Here is a 15,580-nt window from a genome sequence, read left to right on the forward strand (position 1 = left end):
TTCCATTCGCTCTAATCTGTGCCGGTGTATCCTGTGGTGGAGGTTTTATGAGTACGTCTGACAAACTCATAATTGCGTCGAGAACCTTACTGAAATATCGACTAACAGTTTCCCCTGATCTTCTAAAATATGCTTTCATACAGCGGTTCCTCAGGTCATGTGAGATGATGTGTAAGAAAATCGCGAACTGCTCTTCCACTGAGCAGTGGAGCGTATCAGTTAGCCGCCCGGTACCCTTTAATATATGGACAAATCTTGTGAAACATTCGACATTCATTCGAAGGAGATCATGGCAGTGCTCGTCTGTTCGCAGAGCGTAGGGGAGAAATGTACGTGGGGTGAGATAGGTGTTCTCATAAGGAGAACATTGAAAGAACGCTTGTTGTTCTTCGATCACTGCCGCCAAGGCTACAGCGGAACCAGCTGCAACCAAAGCGCACCCCTGTATCGCCAAATTCATTCCACCATCATCTCCATTACCATCGTCTTCGGTTGGTAGTAAGCTCATTGCAAATGAATAAGTATACTCAAGCAATGAGAAATGAATGTATCTATTAATGAAACAAGGATGTAAGTATGGGTCAGTATTCCATTTCAAAAAAAACAGTATGGGTCAGTATTATGAGTGGAAGATTCACTCTACAAGGATGTATCTATTCATGAAAGAAGGATGTAAGTATGGGACCCGTATTATGACTGGAAGATTCACTCTAGAAGGATGTAAATAGAATATACAATATTCAAAACTCAAATGTCTCTCACTAACCCCATGAACTGATTTTTAGGTACCAACATGGGTTAGTCAACAATATTAGCTTCTCATTATTCTCCAATGGGAAAAGTTTATTTGAGTCTTCAATGAAGCCATTGAGGGTTAGTGATTAGTAACTGTGTGACGTATATATCCAATAATTAGAGAGTAAATGTTTTTTTAATTTTGAACACTGCTCACCCAAAAAATCCTATTTTGTTTGTGGAGAAAAAACTTATATAGATAGCATCCTGTCCATAGAAGGAAATTATCTCTTCCGTCATCAAATTCATGCATTCTTAAACCAGGACATATTTGGACAATCAAACTACCTTACTGAACCATGCATTCGTTGCCCTTAATTACAATCTAATAAGATTGATAACAGATTATGACAGATTCAAGCAGAAAATGACATCAGATTCCTTCAACGCACATTCCAGAAGCATATAATGACAGATTGAAGCACATAATGAGAAGAGAAATTGAGATTGGGTTCTACCCATTCAGAAAAAAAACCCATTAAATTGAAGCAGCAAATGCTTAATAATTCTCATCAAGCTCTACCGTTTGAGGACATTCTCATCTTCTTACCCTAACATAATATTTTTCCACTATGATTTCTAACCAGAAAATGACAGATTCAACAAGGGTTCTACCTGTTGAAGATTTGCTCGAGCTCGCTTTCCTCTTCGGTGGGTCGATTTTGTCGAATATAATGGGCTAGAAGCTGTGCTCTCCTCCTCAAATGCAGCAGCAGATCTCTTCCCTTTCCCTTCCATACACTTGAAAATTTGTTCATCAACTATCTTCTTCTTATACAACCGTAGGACGTACGACGACCACGAATTTGTTCAGGTGAGACCTCTGTTTTGCAGGATTCGTTGTAGATATTGTTCTCTGCTTAATTTTTGTGGCTACAGACTATGGTGGGAAAGAGCTTCTGATATGGAAGGGACGGGTTAATCAGAGGGTAGGGTTTCATTGTGGTGAGGAGAAGAAGCCAAAAACATGGAGGGGACAGATTATTCGAGAGAGACGAGTGGGTTTTTTGATTGTGGTGAGGAGAAGAAGCCAAGAACATGGAGGGGACAGATTATTCGAGAGAGACGAGTGGGTTTTTCTACCCTCTGGGTTTTCTCCTCCATCGATCGTCAGAATGGGTTTTGCTGCCCTTCTGGGTTTTCACGGGTAAAAAAAGCGAGCAAATTTTCGTCCCGTCGTCCCCCTTAAAACCCACCAACCAAACATGGGTTTTGTGCGGAAAACCCTCGACTCTCCCCGGGTAAAAAAAAAACCCGTGAACCAAACAGAGCATTAGAGTCCAAGCTTTCTAATGAATAGATTTCTGTTAAGAGTATAAAACATTAGAAACGCCTTTCTCCAACAGCTTAAGCTTTTGGAATAACTGGTAGTTTCGCATGGTACCAAGGCAAATACCTGGGTTCAAACCTCCTTTATAGCAAAATCCACATGCAATGGACCACGTGTAGACCGACCCTAAAAAGAGGAGCCACACATGAGGGGGAGTGTTAAAGTATAAAAGATTAAAAACACCTATCTCCAACAGCTGAAGCTTTTGGAGTAACTGGTAGTTTCACAATTTCCAATAAAAGATTCAGACCATAGATCACCTCCATCACTACCAGATGCTCATTATTGATCATTGTGCTCTGTGTAGGAGCGGGTGAATCGGTGGATCATATGTTCGTTCATTGTAGGTATGCCATGGAGGTCTGGAGAGAATACCGGACTTGTTTGGGATCTTTTGGGTGTTCACGACCTCCTTGAAGGATTTTCTAGACAACTTATTTTTTATATCGTGGACTAACAAGGGAAGGATTTTATGGAAGATGGTTTTGATGGCTTTCATCTGGATCATTTGGAAAGAGATAAATGCGCATAATTTTAGAATGTAGTCAAGAGTGCTCACATATCTTTCTCAATGAACCTATTTTTAGTCATCTCCAGTGCTAAATCCCTTTCCTAGTTTCAGCACCAAGATGGAATCCCCTTGACCCCGGATGGGTAAAATTAAATTTTGATGGATCTGTCTTGGGCAGCTCGAATCAGGCAGGCATTGGAGGGCTCCTAAGATTCAAACGAGGTGTGAGTAAAAGGTGTTCTTCAGAGTGTAGACTTATGGTGGGGAGAGGTGTCTCATTGTGAAAGGTGACTTTCTAAACGTTATAAGTTGGTTGAAAGATTCAAACGAGGTGGGGAGAGCTCTCTCCCTCCTTGGTAATTCTCAGAATTTATTGACGAGATCCTTGATCGTGGGGTAGGTTTCTCTCCAACATAGGAAGATCACAAACGGAGAATTGGATCGGTTAGCTCGTGAGGGAGTGTCCCAAGCAGTTTTACATCATGTTTTGATAAAAGTCTCACAGCCTCAACTGATCAATCCCATGCATTGGGTGGAGCCCATCATTTTATTTCATCACCTCATCATATGATTGGCGGTGATAAATTCATCCCCTCTAAGGATGAATTGACCCCTTTTTACCGGTTGTTTAGTGCAACACCTACACTTTGCAGTTGTACATTACAATCCTCTCTCTCTCTCTCTCTCCAGTGAACTTTTGGACAGCCGTGCATGAGTAGCCCAAAATTACCATGTGGCCCACATTGTTTGGGTGATCCAAACCATTCATTTGTTGGCCTGACGTAGGCAGGGATGCCCAGAAGGTGGCTAGAAAATCTTCTTAATTGAACCATTGAACCCCCCCATCCATAGAGGATTCTATACTCTGTCATCCATTTTAAACCTTCACAAATCGGACAGTTAGGATCATCCTATCAAGAACATTTTCAGGCACAACCTATCTACTTCCCACAAATTAATGGTTTGGAACACCCAAATAATATGGGCCCCACTGTATTTCTGGGTTGCACACGACCGTGCACCATATAATATATTTCTCACCCAACAGGTTATGGATGCCACTCGGGTCGGGTTGGGTCATGTTAAGGCCAACCCGACTTGAGCCAAGGAAGCCCTTTTTCCCAACCCGAAACCGATCCAACCTGACGAGGTTCAACCAGACTCGAGGAACCCTTTTTTCCAACCTGAACCCAACCCGAGTTTTTAAGCATATTATAAAAAAAAATCCCATAAAAAACGTCGAGTTTCACTTGGGTCAGATTGCCCAAACCCGAACCCAATCCGACTCTTTTTCGGGTTGGACCCGAGCCGAGTTGCACCCCTAGAACTAAAACCAATATAGTGTTTTTTTTTTTTTTTTTGTATTTTTTTTTATAACGTAGGATGTCCCCCACCCCCTTCGGGAGTAGGAGTAGTCCCCACGGAGACACTCAACGACCCACTCACCACGTGTATCAGGTCCGTCGGGGCCGGATTCTAACACTCGTCAACAGAGAGCAAACTAGTATAGTGTTTGATTAAAGTGGTCTAATGACTGCCACAGCACGTTTGTCACCCACCAGAAGTCAAGTCAAAGTGCAAAAGCAGAGTAAAATCCAAGAGTCCGAAAAGTGGTCAAGTAAGATAACCATCGGAAGCATCATCGCCGAACCTCTAACGCACGCTCTATTCCGTGCAACACTTCACCCAGGTACGAGAGAGATAGCAGCAGTCCCCCGCCCAACGCTCAACTTAAATGCTCGCGTGCCTCTCCAGCGTGTATTATTATCAATCTAATCCTACACCAAGGTGAGCTGCAACACATCTTTCTTATCACCATCATCATGCATTTAACGTCTCCCTCGTCCTCGTACATGCGCGCGTGCCTCGCGCAGTTAAGTAGAGAGGCGGTAAAGGACCTATTCATTAGACACTTTGTGTTTCCGTATTATGGGTTGAAATGACCTACTACTACTACTCCTACTCCTACTCGTTATGATTTATTTTGTCAAACAGATGGTGGTCATGCCAGTTTAATCTTTGCAACAACAGACACAGGACCCTCTTCACACCTTCTTGACAAACAGGTACACTTTCTTCATCTTCCTCTTCCTCTTCTTATCTGTAAGTATGGATTCACAAATTTGTGTGCTTTTCTTTTGTGGGCTTTCATCCAACTCTGCTAAACCTTATTTAGATTAAATCATATGCCTGCATGCATTACCCTCTCTTCTTTTTTCTTCTTTTACGATCTGCTGCTGTCACTTACAAGTTCTTATTCTTTCCTCTTTAAATCTTTGGTATTTCGTATTTGTAACCTTGTGAAAAGATTTTGAGTTCTTTATTATGGGTTTTGTTTCTCTACACACCCTAAACTCATGTAGATACCTACCATCTTCGCCATTCATCTTGTGTGACCATTGGATTGATGGCCTAGCTCTTGAATTGAATGGCCTATTATGGTAGGCCCCACTGGATACTCAATTGTAAAACATTGTTTCCTTTTTTAATGAGCAGTAAGGAAAGTTAAGGATCAGACGGTAGGCTCATTTGTGTGTGTGTGAATTTTATGGTAGGTCCCACTGGACCCACCGGATGGAATGCCCCATGTGGCATTTAATTCAATAAGTGCATCATTCCCCTTTGAGTAACACACAGACAAAGAAGGGGAATGATATCAGCACAACCTTGTTTTGATATTTTCACTATGACGTCTTGGCTTTTAGTTTTTACTTTTTAAAGAGCTCTCAGAAGGTTATTACAGTTCCCAACAAGCTCTCACAAACCAATTAAAAAAGAAAACACAAGCTGGGACTGTGCAATTATTAAAACATGGTTGTGCTGATATCTTTTCCCAAAAATTAAAGAAAAAAACAAAATCAAGTTCTTTATTTTGATTTAGATATAATTTGATAATATTGGCATAAGTGCTTCAAATTTTAATCTAATGAGCTTTGGCATCTTAGAAAAAACAGGTATAATTACCATTAGCTATTGACATTTGCACTAACATGTTATGATAATCACACTAACTCATCTTGTCTTTTATTATCTAAACAATTGGCAATGGTTATTATAGTTCCCAAAAAGCTCTCACAAACTAATTAAATAAGAAAAGACAAGCACAGTTTGTGCAATTATTAAAACATGGCAGTGATAATATCAGCGGCCTTACCGTAAATTAACGTCTTGAGTAAAGATTGCTTAAGAAATGCCCAACTCTAGGGACATTTTCGTCCATCGCCCTAGTCGGACATAGTTGGAAATTTGGAAAATTGAATGGGTAATTAAGTAAATCTACCTTAAATCTAGGGTTAACAGCTATAAATACCCTCTAATCTCTAGAAAAACTATAGAAAGAGAGAGAACTGAAGGAAAAACCCTAGAAGGAGAAGTTGCTGCTGAGAGCGATTTCTAGCGAAGGAAGCTCGGATTTAAGGTAAGATATTAATTCTTGATCACTAATAGCGGTTATTAATGGTAGATTTTGTTAAAGATCTGTAAAATCAATGATGTAATGGTAAGATCTTCAAGGTGTGACCCAACTTTCATCGTTGGCTTCCCTTCGGAAGGATTTCCAACGATTTTTACGGATTCGTAGGGATCTTTCATTGTAAAGATTCCCGTGAAAGATCGTTTAGGGTCACTTAGTCGAAGAAGGGTGGAAGAGTATTGAATACAAGGATTTTAGGGTGATTTTTCCTTGAAGAAAGTTGAGGGTTTTTGGGTGAAAAACCATAAAAATCGGGGGACCTGCGGGATCTGGAAAAACTTCCCAATCGCCGCATGCATGACCGTGGGACCGCGACATTGATCGCTTTTGGGAGATTTGATCCCAGGGAGATTTTGGAGGTTGTTTTAGGTTCCTATTAACCCTATGATGTATGTTAGACATCGATTTAGCACTCTTAATGTCTATTAGGAGTTGGATCATCCCGATTGTCACATTTTCACTTGTGAAAGAAGTTGATCAACATTCATGCTACGTACTTATCTCTTACCAGGGTTTTCGAACCCATGTTGTTTTACATGTTATTGTGTTTTCATGATTACGTTCAAATGTTGTATTTTGATATATATTCATGAAATCGTGTTTTATAAGAAATCATGTTTCTTGGCATATTGTACTTCTGAAAATTGGATCAAGCATGTGCGCATGTTTCTGGGGTGGGAAGATTTATTGTTTTCATGATACTGTTGATTCCATGGAATTAATTTGGCCTTTGGGTCGTGGTTTTGACCATGGTTTAAAATTTTGGTTTCGGTAACCGTTTCGGACATTCGGAAAACCAAAATTTCGAGGTACTCCCGTTTGAAATTCCGAACAGAAATTCCGAAATTTCGTCCGAAATTTGGTAAATGGCGAAATATTTAATTTCACCAAATACCGGTTTCGGTCCCCACCGAAATTTAAAACCATGGTTTTGACCATGTGTTTTATTAGACGTCATGTTCTTGGTATAGTTCTCGTGTTACCTTTGGTATCGTTACCTGCCAGTGGAGTTGTGGCTCTAGTACGTGGTCATGTAGATCGGTCGAATGCGCAGTCTTGAGAGAGTTTCATTCTGGTTGGATAGTCTATTCTTATGTTGGTGGTCAGCAGGGGTCATTCCCTCGCCCGAAGGCAGTTACAGAGCTAAGGGCTTCATCACTTATATTTGTTTATGGTTGGTGATTCCTTCTTTCGTAACATGTCTCTCTAGTACTATGCATTCTTTCCTGTCTGGCCCAAAAAAATGATCAATTTTCTATGCAGATCGAGACATGTATCATTTTTTTTTTTCAATGTCTCTTTCCCTTAACTTGAGTTGGGTAATTTCCGGATCCCGAAAACAAATTAGTGGAGCCATGCTGGTACGACAGTATATGTGTTAAAAAGCTCAATCACTCCCTTACAAAAAAAAAAATAGGGCCGAACTTCTAAAAAGCAGCCCACCCACTTCCATGGAACAATATCGTGGCAACGTAGACCTAAGTGGTAATATTGGATCTTGGTCAACTATCACAAGTACGGCTGGCGAAAACAACGACAACAAAAAACCGGACAAGTAACCCTCTCGTCCTTCCTCATGATTAGCCGTCGACGTCAAGGTAACCGTCCTTTGAAACAATTTGGTATTGCTCCGGGATCAGAATACAAATAATGAATCCATAGCACATGGAGTCATCTCATTATCTTTGTGTCAAGAAAAATATGGTGGACTCGCTAATCTTTCTATTAGTTGATGAAAGAGCAGAGTCCCGTGTTTTTAATAAACAGTCGTTACTCCCTGGAATGTGACGCTTTCCTAATCCAAAGATAGGAGAGCACCCCTTCTCCTGAAGTTACGGGGTCATTTTGCTGAGTTTCTTCGCCTTGCCTCACCTCTCCCCTTACCATGGCCAAACACATGCGAAACTGATTCCCTTTCTTAGGGTGATTTACATGCCCTATTTGACCATGGCCTTTTCCCGTGGTACCTTGGGTACCAATACCTGTCAGCTGGGGCTGCAGCACTGACCGTAGTAAAGCCTAAGCGATATAATGGGTCACGGTGTATTCTTGGGTGCTTGTTGCATTGTGGTTTAACTTACTGTTGGAAAAAGTTGTTCTGTTTCTCTTTCTATGAAATATGTTTTTGATACATGTATGTCTATAATGATTCTTCATGCTTATGATCATGTTTTACTTGCATACTTGATCTACCTATTATAGTGATTTGGTGCTTAGTGGGCGTATATATATATATATATATATATATATATATATATATATAGAGAGAGAGAGAGAGAGAGAGAGAGAGAGGAATATGTTCGTGCGCTCAAGCTCTAATAAGGAATAGTGCGCTTGAGTGCACCAATCATATGGGTCCCACAATTTCTGTGAGGATCCAAACCATTCATTTGCAAGGGCCTATCATAGATAGGGTGTGTACCAAAAATCAGCGCCATTGAATCATCCTAACCTCTCCAAAAGTGGAGGGCAAAAATGGGCAGATTTGTGGTCTGTCCATTTTGACCTCCACAAATGGATGGGTTAGGATGATCCTATGGAGCTGATTTTTTGTACACACCCTATCTATGTAAGGCCCTTTCTAATGAATGCTTTGGATCATCCTAACAATGTGGGCCTCAATGGTTTTTGAGCTCAAGCTCACGAATATGTTCCAACGCTCAAGCTCACAATCTTTTTCCTCATATATATATATATATCTGTGTGTGTGTGTTTTTTTTTTCCAGATCATGAGGAATAAACATGACATATGACGCAGGATTTGGAGTAACGGGGTATAGTTTATAAGACCGTTTTCATATTCATTTTATTTAGAAACTTTAGCACATATACTTTATTCGTTATTTTGTTTACTGTTGACAACTATTAGTTGAAGTTATTTGTGATGGATAGATGTAAGACTTAGCAGCATTTACTTTGGAATAAAACTTTTTGCTCTGCATAGCTGTTTTGTGGAATAGGTGATGAAATTGATCTTCTTGGCCTGGTGTGCACATGCGGGTGAGAGATAGGCGCATGACGTTGTCGCAGACCCTGGTCTGGAGCGTGACAACTTTAAAAAAAACCATGGAAAATAAAATTCCAGGGTCTAGTAGGTTTCCAATATTCCTTGAAAAATACGGAAATTTTCCAATAAATAATTCAAGTGTACCCAAACAGCCCTTAGTTGTGTAGTTTCCTTATTCTCATTTCCTACTATATTTGGGTAACTAATTTCCCTTCCTTCCTGCCGTTTTCTAAGCAAAATTACAAACTTTGAACATCTTCGTAACGTCTGGCTTTTGCGTTTTTTCATTTGTTTTTAAATAATCATTACTTCATCACTTGCATTTTATTTCTTGGCAGGAATCTGTGACAATGGAAGCAAAGGGATATGTGTTCTTCGACTCTTCTAGCTCTTCCGTTACAGCTTTCAACCCAAAATCCGATACCCATTTCCAAAATCCAGATCATTTGAAGGTTTTGGGAGTACAGGCCCTTGAAAAAGCAAAGGCTTTTAGATCCCATTCTATGGGAATCTCTGTGGAGCATTTGCAGAGCTCGGAAAGTGAAGGCTCAGTTGCAACTGCTGACATTTCTGAAGAAAATTCTTATTGCAGGACTAGTGATATTCAGAGTCCCAATGGGGAGAAAGGAGAGGATGAGTTGATGGATGATATTTTCTTGTATGATGAGGGTGTGAAGAAGAAGCTGGAGGTGTTAGCGAGGATGGTTGGCGTTGAAAGTGGTCAGCCTGTGGAGATTTTGACCCAAGTTGTTAGGGTTTTGAAGGACTTAGAGGAGAAGAGGAGGAAATGCTGATTTGAAGAAAAATAAGGCTTTGATGTTGTCAACGTTATATGGTTGAGAACATTTTATTAATAGGGGACTCTTTTAAATTTGATAATATTTTCTCATGGATTGTATTCCTTTATATGGATGGCAACTGGCAACTGCCTTTTTGGCTTTTGGAAAGTGAAGAACCATTTAAAAGTCTTCTTGTTTCGGCAACTCCTCTTTTCATTTCTTTCATTAGACCCGTCGTCTCCTTGTTTTTCTCCCTGTCACATACTAAGCTTTCCTCTCTATGTTTATTGTTTTCTAGGGGCGTGTTTCTTCTCATGGTGCCGGTTTTCAACCAGTGTATGCATAGCTACTTTTTATTTAGGCTCCGCTTCTATCGACGTAAAACAATTTTTATGCTCAGTTTACTTCGCAAGAAGCAGACCTAGAGAAAAGAGTGAAGTTTTTGAGCTTTTCTTCTGTGCGTGTGTGAACACATTGTGAGGGTTTTCATTTTTCATTTGAAGAGAGCTTACAAGTTGCGGGTTTTTCTTCTTCTCAAGTTCTTCTCAGATTTTATGTGTGATTCTTTGTAGATGGAGTTATTGTGTTGCCGCCTTTGATAATGAAGAAACAAGAGATTTGCACCCTCCTCTAATCTAATGAAGAAAGAAGAGACTTGCACCCTCCTCTAATCACGTAAATGTACCATGTACCTGTATATATATATATATATATATATATATATATATATAATTTTTTATTTTTTATTTTTTTTTTTCATGACTTGTATTTCTCTGCCTAAGATTTATTTTTTAACCATGTTCTTTTGTATTGACTCCATATCTGAGATAACTACAATCAAAGACTTGATAGAACAAATTTTCCATTTTGAAAACTAAAGCTAGATTGCGACATTAGTGAAGGAAGTTTATAGCATAACTGTTGCAGAAAAAGAAAAGAAATTGATAATGATGAAAGGTGATAAGTTTGAAAAATATTGGTCGATGGTGGACCTTTTTCTTACATTGGACAATTTGATATTATTCAATGTTTCTTTCAGAGAAAACTGAAGGGTTTGTAGGACGATTTGAGAACAGTTATTCGGAAAGCCATTCGTAAATCAAATCTTTCTGTGTCAATTATTCTGATTTTTAAGGATAAAAGAGAGCATCTTTGAAGAACACCTATTAGCTTTTTGGTTGCACAAACGCTCGGCATTCATTGGAATTTCAAATGCCACGCATCGATGTTTAGTTGCCGATATTACATTGAAGTTATTGGTAGAAGAATGGTGGAAGAGGTTTGCCTTTTCTTCCTTTCTCTTCCCTATGTCTCTCTTCACTCTCTTCTTTTGGTAGTGACACCCCTACTTTTTCCACTACTCTTCGAGAGAACTGCCATGCAACCAGACACTACTTACCACTATTCCAACATTCTTCTAGACAGACCAAATGCTTGTCTCCTTATTTTACTTTGTTCGATGCCCTGACTCATGAGATGGTTTGTTAATAAATTTGAGCCAACTTAAGTTTATTGAGATGAACCCAGTCGTAGTGTCATTTCCTACTAAAGAAACAGAGAAATTCTGGTAAAAGACCTTCAAGTGATGCAATGTTCATGTGGAGTAGATCCAATGAGAGGAAACTTAATGAAATAGGCACAAGCAAATCTAAGTCCAAAAGGTGAAAATGGGGAAGTTTGCAGATTGAAAAAAAAAATGTGGTGGTCAGAAAAACTAAATTAGTTTCCACTGATTCTCAAAGGTATTTTGGTAGAAGGTAAAGATTTTAATTTATCTAAAAAGGATGTGATTTCTGTGTTAAATGTCGTATGTGTTAAAAGTCTAGGTTCTCAACTATGATGCTTTATGACACCCCGTAAGAAGCAGTTCAACAAATACGGTTCGTATAAGGATAATTTCATCTATATAAGCATCAGCAGTGAACATCAAGCAGTAGGAATTAGATATGTGAAGATAAAGGTGTTCAGTAAATGTGTGAATACCCTATCTGATGTTGGACATGTACTATGTTTACACAAGAGCATTCTATCATTTAAAATTTTTGATAAGCCTGTGTTAAAACTAGGGCTGCAACAGGGTCGGGTTGGGTCGGGTTTTTCAAAACCCTAGCCCAACCTTGGATCCCATTATCTCAGCCCTGGCTCGCCCTGACCCTGAGTCAAGGCCAAAAAACCTCAACCCATTGCCCGCCCTACAGGGCTCAGCGAGGCCCTGGCCCGCCCTGATTGGGCCGGGCTGGCCCTGATTGACCCTAGTGAAAATATCTGTTAAGAGTTCCAAAAATAAAGCAACTACATATCATATAGAACAAAATGATCAATAAACAGAGAAGGGGAACAAAATAAGACAATATGAAATCAACAACATGACAGGCAGCAGAGACTATTAACAATAATAATATAAAGAAACATCAATCCAAGATAATAGAAAACATTAGCAAAAGAAACATGCACAAATGGTTCAATTCTATAATAAAAAACTTAGGGTTGGGCTGGGTCAAGGTGACGCGAGGCATTAACCCGACCCTGAGTCAGGGCCTAAAAAATGAACCCTGACCCGCTCTCAGGGTTTGAAAATCCAGCCCAAACCGGGTCAGGGCTGACACAGCCAAACTTGCACCCCTAGTTAAAACCATTCTTGGTGACAATAAATTGGACGTGGCTAAAGGTAGTAGTTGTGGCAATGAAAACTAGTCAATCGATATAAGCTAATTGGAGAGAAATTAGTAAAAGAAGCTATTGTTGGATGGCTCGAGATGGAGCCTTCAATGGTGTGGCACCTACTTTAGTCTTGATAGACATATTACGTGACTTAAACTTTCATAAGTTTTTGCAGGAATTTGTATGTGGTAAATATGACATACGCTATCAGCCTACTAAAGCACTACGACACTAAAAATTAGTCTTGCTTTAAAAACGACAAAGCAATTATTTTGGTGTTTGTTTGGAAAGGGATCAATATTAACCCGGGAAATGAAAGGGGAGTGGGAAGGGTGAATCTCAACTGTGTAAACCTTAACATATGCCTCGGCCTAGGAGGAGATGACTGTATCCCAATCTTTTCCGTTACTTTCGAAACCACATGATATAGAAATCTCAATTAATATATGAGATTTCATTAACCCCGTTGCTGTTCTCTTCCATTCCCTTCTCCCACCCACCAGAAACAAGCCAATATTTTATTTTTATTTTTTGAATGATGAGAAATCAGCCGATAATCGATTGAAGATAACTGGAATCCGATAATCGGTTTGGATGCAGATAGTTACCTTGTAAATTAGTGGTATATTAGTCAACATGGAGGAGACAAACATTTGTAATGTGTGATCTGTCTAGGATTTACCTGGTATAAGAGTGATAAGTAGCAGTTGGTTGCCAATCTCATAAGAGTAATGAGAGGGGCGTGCCTTTAGGAATATATACAAAGAGAATATATATATATATATATATATATATATATATATATATATATATATATAGAGAGAGAGAGAGAGAGAGAGAGAGAGAGAGCAAAAGGAGAGTGATAAATCGCCCCCATATATCTTAAATCGACCCCCTATGTGTTTCTCCTATTTCTCTCTCTAACCCTGAGGAGAGGAGAGGAAAGAGAGAGAGAGAGAGAGAGGGGGATTTAAGATATTTGGGGCGTAGATTTAACACAGCCCAAAGCAAAATTCCATTTCAAATTTCCTCTCTTTTTTTTTTTTTGAGGAAAATGGCAAGGTATAAATAGGGAACATGAGTGTCAGTCACTAGACAAGCAATAATTAGCTTTGAATCTTTTTTTTCTTTTTTTTTATGGGTGGCTAGCTTTGAATCTTGTCTGGTAGTCTCTAGGTATTGTAGTGCTAAATTGGCTACAAAACACCATAAAAGTCACCAAAAAAGCACTTTTCTACTTGGGACATCCTTGAGGATGCCATGCATGTGGCAACCAAACGGGCCTAAAAAGGATTCAATTAGTTTAATAGTTCTTATGCCATAGTCGCAAGAGTCAAAAGCAGAGTCAAAAGCGAGTGCAGAAGGCAGAAGTGATACGAGAAACAAGAGATTTGGAAAAGGGAAAAGAACAGGTGCAGCAGAGAAAAGCTTATAAGAAAGTGGAGAGACCATAAACGGAACGTCATAGAAAATCGAATGTAATAAGCCCCATTCAAAGTGAAAAAAAAAATTATACAAAAACTAAGATTATAGTAAGTTAGCGAGAAAAGGTTCACACAGGTAAGGATTACAAATAACAAAGAAGATTTCGCTACTTATTAGAATTACAAGTTTTAAGGATTTATGTCTCACAGTTCATGTAGATTAAAATATTTAGAAAAAGATCTACAAAAATTTAATTTGAAAATTACGATGAGTTTTTAAGTTTTAAATAAACTCAATTTTTTTTTCAAAATACGCCCCTACAACATCAACATTATAAAATGGAGAAAACTCTCTTCTAATAAAAAAAATAATCTCCTAAATAGAAAATGTACTCTTAATTAGGAGGAAGCATGGGGACTCGTTAGGAAGCAAGCTTTCCATCCATCTAAACAGTTTCTGATTACAATGACTGCTTAACAAAGACTATGCCCGAACCTCCACGGAGGCCTACGTTCGGGCTATTCACGTTGGCATGAGCATATTTAAGGAGCAGGTGGAAGGTAAAATAGAGGTGGAAGGTGATTCGTCAAATGTGATTTCTTGGGTTCAAGGTAAGAGTGTAGGTCCTTGGAGATTAGCTAGGTTTATGGATGAAATTCCTGCCATGTATGATGAGAGATTCATTTCTTCTGTCCATGTTCCAAGAAGTGCCAATGATCTTAAGATTGATCGGCCAAATCAGGGGCCTGGCAGGATTTCCTCTATGTTGGGTAATCTTTGCCTGCTGCCGTGCACTGCTCATGCTAGATCTACATGGTAAGATCCATCAATCGCACTACGAACCATGTCTTCCTAAATGCCATTGAGAACACCTTGATAGGATGATTATAGCTCCATAAACAATCAAAATTGGTGTCTAGCGTTTAAGCAAGAAAAGCTCAGCTCAGCTCAACTCAACTCAACTAAGCCTTTGTCCAAACTACTTGGGATCAGCTAATGAATCCTTTAGAAACTTTTCATGAAGAAGGTGAAAGGATCTGCCCAGCTGAACTTAAGTCTAATCCTGACACTAGTTGAGTTCGCCCACATGGATCATTTTCTTCCTTTCTATCCTATCCAAGGTCATGTTTACTATTATGTTCCTAGCCCTCAAGTCTTTTCTCACTCTTTTCTCACTGTTTCTACCCAAGTTATTTTCAGTTTGCCCCTACCACTTTTTACTCCATCAACTTGGCACGAGTCACTTCTTCTCACTAGAGCATCCAAAGACCTACGTTGGATATGCCCAAACCATCTTAAGTGGTACTATCTCATCTTCTCCTCAATTATGATGCATGAATGTTGATCCATAAAGGAACTAAAGGCTGGTGTATCTCTGAACTTATCTAGCTAGGACTTACATACATGTGAAAATGGATAGGCCTGCCAGAGGGTCTTCAACCCAACAAAACAGCAAAACCTACCCACTTCCATGTAAATGAGAGCTTGAGGCACATCATCTCTATCTAGTATTCCACTTGAACACTAGGACTGTTTGGATACAAGGATTTTATAATCCATTTTTCAAGCTAAAACCTTAATTTTATAAGCTAAAACCTGC

General features: G+C 39.3%; 1 protein-coding gene across 1 annotated transcript; it reads left to right on the forward strand.

Annotated features, from left to right (window-relative positions):
• The first annotated feature begins 4,267 nt into the window (after nt 1-4,267).
• On the forward strand, nt 4,268-10,035 carry LOC143845782 (uncharacterized). Its single transcript, XM_077354195.1, has 3 exons — nt 4,268-4,424; nt 4,632-4,702; nt 9,454-10,035. Exon 3 carries the CDS (start codon nt 9,466-9,468, stop codon nt 9,907-9,909), a length of 444 nt encoding a protein of 147 aa, XP_077210310.1. The 5' UTR covers nt 4,268-4,424; nt 4,632-4,702; nt 9,454-9,465; the 3' UTR covers nt 9,910-10,035.
• The last annotated feature ends 5,545 nt before the right edge of the window (nt 10,036-15,580 follow it).

Source organism: Tasmannia lanceolata, unplaced genomic scaffold (genome assembly GCF_043159265.1).
Source record: "Tasmannia lanceolata isolate RefF3 unplaced genomic scaffold, GAP_Taslan_0.1 ptg000015l, whole genome shotgun sequence".
NCBI lineage: Eukaryota > Viridiplantae > Streptophyta > Magnoliopsida > Canellales > Winteraceae > Tasmannia > Tasmannia lanceolata.

Coding starts and splice junctions, on each gene's coding strand:
- LOC143845782 (XM_077354195.1), top strand. CDS start 9,466: ATGGAAGCAAAGGGATATGTGTTCTTCGACTCTTCTAGCTCTTCCGTT.